Raw genomic sequence first — 6235 nt, forward strand, 5'->3', positions numbered from 1 at the left:
AAGATCGTAAACGTAAATCTCGACCGGCACTCACTCCGTGAATCCTCCAATTGTTTCATGTACAAAACGTAAACGGTTGAACGTCGATAGGACCGAACCCCGCAACGACGAATCAAACGGATATATATATATGTGTACGTCGCGAAATGAAAAATAATAGTAACCTTCGAATAATGATGACCGCTTGTTCGAGTATCCTACAAGTTCGGAATTATCTTTCGGAAAAATGGTACATATGTACACAGACGATCAGCGTGTCCTCGTATATTTATATATAACTTATGTACACAGTATACACCGTGTGCAGACGGATATACGTACGTAACTTTTGCTCGAGAAATCCTTAACGAAGGTAACGAAGGGTCTATTTCTTTTCTTCTCTCGTCGCTTCCTGCAAATTCCGACCTAACTACGTTGATTCCTCTGAATGACGCAAGGCTATTTATATTATATATGTACATCGGAGATTTCTTTCTTCTCTATACTGAGTCCATTTTAGCGAGCGAGATTATCCTCGCCGCGGTGGAATAATTACAAAATTCGTGGCTCGCGCAGCGGCGAACGTTCATGATGCATTCTCACATAGAAACGGTATCACATGTAACACTGACTTTACGCGAGAAGGAAAGACGAAACAATCGTTCCACTCCCAAATATACTTTTCTCCGTTTAAAATATTATTTTCGTCGATCTTTCTTATCCCTGAATGACTAGTGTAGCAATGAGTGGGAACGAATATCGAAGGGGTGGGGAGATCGTGATAATTATCAGGAAATTGCACGTTTCAACGAAGAGGAAGGAACGGAAAGTAAACACGTTGGGTGGGTGAAACAGCTGATCGCGAACGACTTACTCTTCGACACGAATCTGTCTCTCTCTCTCTCTCGGTATTCCATCCTTTTCCACGCTTGATCGCGATCAGCTGTTTCGTCGATCGTATCGAGACAAATCAGTACGCGGGGAGAAATTGAACTTCGTGGAACACAGGAGGAAACGAATATGGCACTCACGAGTCACACGGTAACGTGTCGAGGCCTGGCGGTCGCGATTTAACGATATGTCTAGCGTAAAGAGGACTGTCTTTGGCCGTGTCTCTCTTATTAACAACAACTGCCATCGATCTCCATAGTCCTCCGCTTAGCTACTCTCGATGATATGTACCAAAGCCTTCGCGTACTCGGCGCCTCTGCAATTCACTTCCGGTCGCCCCAACCGGCGCTATTGTAAAACCAGGACGAAGCACTCTCGTCTCTCGTTTTGCTCCATGTGTTGTCTAAACCGCTTCCTCCGCCGTCCTGAAAAAAAATACTCCTTCGTTTTCATCGCTCTCGTTGCAAGACGACGGCGGAAAATTTGAAAAGAGCGCGCAGGCTTACCACAACGTTCAACTGATGCGTGGCAGGCGAGAGATAATCCATGTTGGTGTAGTAAGACGAGTAATTTTGGTAGCACTGCTGCTGAGACGCGGTTGTTGTCCATGCTAACCTCTGATGGTCACCGGGGAATCCTCCGCCGCTCTCCGTCACAGCTGGACTCCAGATACTACTGCTACTGCCGCCACTACTGTACACCGTTCCCCCTAACTGCGAAAACCCATCAATATTCTCTGCTCAGACCCTTATCCACCGAGGGTAAAGCTTTTTCGTGGGGTCGGTAACTTACGCTTGGCGGAGTTGTACTGGCTGCCAAGAGTAAACTGGTCCCACTGCCTGCTGGCTTGTACTGGGGAGAGTCCCTCAGGAGCGCCGGTGAACTGGCCGCTGAACCAGCTGTACCTCCGCTTCTACGGACACAAGTTTCTAACTATAGAAAACAGATGTTACGCCGACGATCGCGCTGTCTTTTTTTTTTTCAGAGGTCAATTATTTAGTATCGATTGATGAATTAGTTAGAGGTCAATTGATTATTGCCGACTGCCACGTCAGATTGACATGTTGCTCTCAGGGGGCGACAAGAAAATGTTTATTATTCTAAGCGTAAGGTTATATTTCTTTTTTGAAATTCAACAGAATGTCTAGTTAGCTATTTTATTTTAGCTGTTTTATTTTAATTTTTTAACCACCACGGCCCCATCGAGGAAACAATCACCTGTCACAGGTGAGCAACGTGACAGTGAACGAGTTATCGTGTATAGTAGCTGTACAAGTGGGACGTGCACGCAGTCGGTGGTTGATTGTTTAAATTGTCACCGTTCGATCAGTCGTTCGAATCGGTCCATTCACGTCCAAGCTTCCCTGTCTCTTTGAACGAGGTGAAAATGGCAGAGTGTAATTGGAGCTTGATCCCAGAAAAGTAGGTGTTAATGTAAGCGATATTTACAGGGGTGTTGTGGCAGGCACCACGGCAGCAGGCGTGGGCGTGGTAGCAATCGAAGGACTTTTTCCAGAGGGCGGATTGTTGGTCGGATTCCCCGAGGGTTTCTTCGACCTCGGAGCTTTGTCCTGTTGTTGTTGCTGCTGCTTCTGCTGTTGTCTGCACTTGGCTCTGCGATTTTTGAACCACACCTACGGCACGTGTAATTTGTATCTGCAAGTGTGTCGAGGTTTAAAGGGACTCGCGGGGACGCTGGTACGAACACGGGGATATTTTTAATCTGGGAAAAATAAATAATTGGAAGCTTCTCCCCGCGTTGTGTTTCGAGAATCGGCGAATGTTGCCTCTTTATTTTTGTTACGAATCACCGCGAGCAGCTTTCAATTGATATTTCTGTGTCGAAACGCGACGAGGCAGAGATCGGATGGGAAACGAGCACAGAATGGTGTACAGAGCTTTCGTAAAGCTGTCGTAATAGCCAATTATAAGGGAATGCAGCACCGACGCAACTATCAATTACCAATGAAGCCGGCTTCGGTAACGCGAGCGGAAACCTGCGCGCATCGTTCGCGTTCGTGCTGTGCAGTCTATGCGACGAAATGACGGAAAAGCAAACAGGTCGACCGGCGAGTAAACTTCCCTTAATGGAATAATTTCGCGAACCTGTGATTTTTCGTTCCGACTGCGCGATACGGCACGCGTGCGACCAACAATTCCCCCAACAACCGTGTGAACACGAAAGCGACAGGTAACAACGAAAGGGGTAATTGTTTTTCAGACGACGAAACGTTCGTTCGGGGGTTGATCAAAGTTGAAACTTTCGCCAAGTATCCGGCAGACTCGGCACGTCCTTCGATCCACGTCGTTCGCCCTGCTAGATTTCCAGAACGCGAGAACGACCTCTAGAGAAGGACACTAGTGAACGAAACGGCTGGAAGAACGGAGACAGAGAGTAAAGAGAGAGCGAGAGAGCGAGAGAGCGAGCGAGCGAGGAGTGCTAGGGGTGTGGAGGAGGCAGAGAGGCGAGGGCAAGGAGGAGAGGGAGAGAAGGAGAGAAAGAGAGGAGCCTAGAGAAGCCCTGCGCGATCAATGTTAGAAGCGGAGAGGTGAGCTTGGGTTTCTACGGATTTTCTGGGGAACGACACGGGCAACCCGCGTTCTTCCACCGAAGCTGCTCTCCCCGGTGTACACCTATTCCTCTACGTACTCCACTCTCTACGAATTCACCGTGTTTAACCCTGTCGTGGAATTTCGCTATTTCGCGACGCCTTTGAAACACGGCTCGACACTGGCTACTACGGTAAACGTTCGGGAAGGAAGAAGATAAATGGTGAAAAGGTTAGGTAGATTTGCGATGTGTCGATGTCGGCAGGAGGCTGGATCGCGTTGACCGGTTACGTCCGATTGAAAAGCGGCGCAGGGGTCAGAAAACACGAGGCTGGGAGTAGAGAGCTCCGGTTTGTAGTCGGCGACGAACGTGCAGAAGACTATGAGTCCGGTTGGAGCCATTCAATTCATTTACGAGGCTGGGACCAGGTGCGTTCGGCCTGCAATTGCGGATGCGACGCGCTCTTTTCGCTCGTGATGAGGGTGGAATATGCATGGACACGTTTTCGGGTGCTGGCGGCTTCGAAAGTCGATTCGACCGACACGAAGTCGTTCGTGACAACGTCGCAAATCAACGATTCCAGCACCGTTCCGACCGTTTCCGATCGCGGCAGTTTTCCTTTTCTCTTGGAATTTTTCACTTACGGGGTGAACTACTAACTCGGTTAACACCCACTATCCAGGAAACACGAGCACCGAGTGTAAATCGATGGTGTCTACGGGCCGTATCTGCATGCCGACACTACTACCCCTCGGAAACGAGACACCTTCCCGTCGTACCCCTGTAGGTATCGTTTCGTCGCCCGCGGAAACCAACGTCCTTGCGCTTCTATAGAACTTCCACGCGACATACCTGCACTCTCGACTCGGGAAGGTTGATCTTCATCGCCACTTCCTCCCGCATAAAAATATCCGGATACTTGGTCTTGGAGAATAGTGCCTCCAATACGTCCAACTGTGCCCTGGTAAACGTCGTTCTTTCCCGCCTCTGCTTCCTCGGATTACCTTCAACGACAAAGCATCGCAACTCTCGTACAACGAATCATCCTCGATAGAGAACAATCGTCTCGGCGGAGAAAAGTTTGAGAGCGTAGGTAGGAAGTAAGTAGTATATAAAAAGTAGGGGCACTCACAGTAGTAGGACTCACCCGCGGGAGTACAACCCGGGTAGCCAATGGTGGAGTGCAGGGCCTCGATCGGTGGCATGCCAAGGGCGCTGACGTAAGGGTTGGGCTTGAGGGCGCCGTAGGGCCCGGCGGCGGACGCGCCGAACGCACCGGGCCCGAACAGATCGGAGGCCGAGGTGGTGGAGGCGGCGAGGCCCCCGAGATCGGTGGCCGACCACCCCCCCGCCGCGCGGCCGACTCTACGCGAACCTCCTCTGCTCCTCCGAATTACCCGCTGCGTCTGAAATCAAAACTCGGTTCGTCAATTGCTCGCGCCTCGATACTTGGTCGTCGCGCCTTTAGCGCGATTCCAAACGGAAATAATTAGCGAGTTACCGATGATCGAGTAGAAGGGTAATTTGATCGGCAGAGCAACCGCTAGCACGAAACGGAAGTGATGGATAATGAAAGGTTGCCCTGTACGGGCACTCTGTACGAATATCGAAAGCTGTCGCGGAAGATGGAAATAAGAGCGAGACGGTTGGCAGCTGGCTACGCCGGATAATCCGTGGAAGATGCAACACGACTCCCCGGCTCCCTCAACTCTGCTCGGCCTCGTGGTCGACGACTAATTCCGAAAACGCGTCGTCCGCGTTCTCGGTTTTCGAGAAGGAACGTCGAAAAAGGGGGGCGAGGGAGCGTTTGGGGTACGCCTTTCCGTTTCACGTTTAGCCGCTACTTACCTAAGCCGCGTTTTATCCTCTCCGATTACAAAGTCAAGAACGTCGGTCTATCGGCCCTGTTCCGCTCCTCTTTCGATCTCGCACCTCCGCCACCAACCTTATTAATTTCTTTGCCTTCCCGTTTATCGCGTCCCCGTTCGGCGTCTCGCATCTGCGCCGCCGTCTGCCCAAACCAACGTATTGTTCCTCGGCGACGTCCACTCCTACGGACGCCTCGCATATGTCTCGGATTAAAGACAGCTAATCGTCCGGTAATTAACATGTGCGAGGTGAAAAACAATCGGATGACGCAGAAGGCGATTCGTCGCAGGCTGGTGTAGCGAAACGACGGAACGACGATTAAAAGTTCCAGCCACGTGAGAAAAGCAAACGCGATGTTCCATATTGGACGCGAGCGGAATATCTATTCGCAACGGTGGCAATTCTGCGGTGAATAGTAAAACTAAATCGTGTTTCAACGGGGTACGCACAGTGTTTGGTCGAAATGAAATTTCGCATCGATAAACCCTCTTTAATAAAGCATTGTTCCCGTTTCGATGGTCCCCGGAACGCAACCACCGGTTCTCGTATGAAAGGAACGACACGTCACGTGAAGGGTGCTTCGAGGTTGGTACTCGTACGATTATTCGAGCGAAAGTTCCTTCGCGCAAATATGGATGAAACACCCACGCGACTCGCCCCTCGATTTTACCACTTGACTTTCGCGGTGTATCGTGGCCCGCTGGGTTCGTCGTCGAAACTTGTACAACGTTTCCGAGTCGCTGCTTCTCACGCATGCATCGCCGCGCAAAAACTATTGTTCCCTTGTCGAACTTGAACTCTCGAATACGTTCGAATTTTCCATCGTACGCGCGCCCCTACGGGCTACATATTTCTATGGAAAGACCGTTACTAAAAAACGCGCGGACTATGTGAAAACGCGTGGTTCGAAACAATATAGCAACTATGAGACTTTCCCGTTTAATT

At 50.2% G+C, this 6235-nt stretch overlaps 1 protein-coding gene across 1 annotated transcript; it reads right to left on the bottom strand.

The window, feature by feature from the left end:
• Window positions 1-690: 690 nt before the first annotated feature.
• On the bottom strand, window positions 691-4693 carry LOC108580036 (homeobox protein otx5-B-like). The gene is made up of 6 exons (XM_017943694.1): window positions 4554-4693; window positions 4274-4425; window positions 2320-2504; window positions 1663-1783; window positions 1380-1583; window positions 691-1295 (listed from the first exon to the last, which is right to left on the bottom strand). Exons 1-6 carry the CDS (start codon window positions 4624-4626, stop codon window positions 1194-1196), a joined length of 837 nt encoding a protein of 278 aa, XP_017799183.1. The 5' UTR covers window positions 4627-4693; the 3' UTR covers window positions 691-1193.
• Between the last annotated feature and the right edge of the window lie 1542 nt (window positions 4694-6235).

This window comes from Habropoda laboriosa, unplaced genomic scaffold, assembly GCF_001263275.1.
Source record: "Habropoda laboriosa isolate 0110345459 unplaced genomic scaffold, ASM126327v1 scaffold2, whole genome shotgun sequence".
NCBI classification, from domain to species: domain Eukaryota; kingdom Metazoa; phylum Arthropoda; class Insecta; order Hymenoptera; family Apidae; genus Habropoda; species Habropoda laboriosa.

Coding starts and splice junctions, on each gene's coding strand:
- LOC108580036 (XM_017943694.1), bottom strand. CDS start 4,626: ATGCCACCGATCGAGGCCCTGCACTCCACCATTGGCTACCCGGGTTGT. Junction 1,784..2,319: donor GTGCCTGCCACAACACCCCT/GTAAATATCGCT, acceptor TTGTGTCCGTAG/AAGCGGAGGTACAGCTGGTT. Junction 1,584..1,662: donor CCAGTACAACTCCGCCAAGC/GTAAGTTACCGA, acceptor GGGTTTTCGCAG/TTAGGGGGAACGGTGTACAG.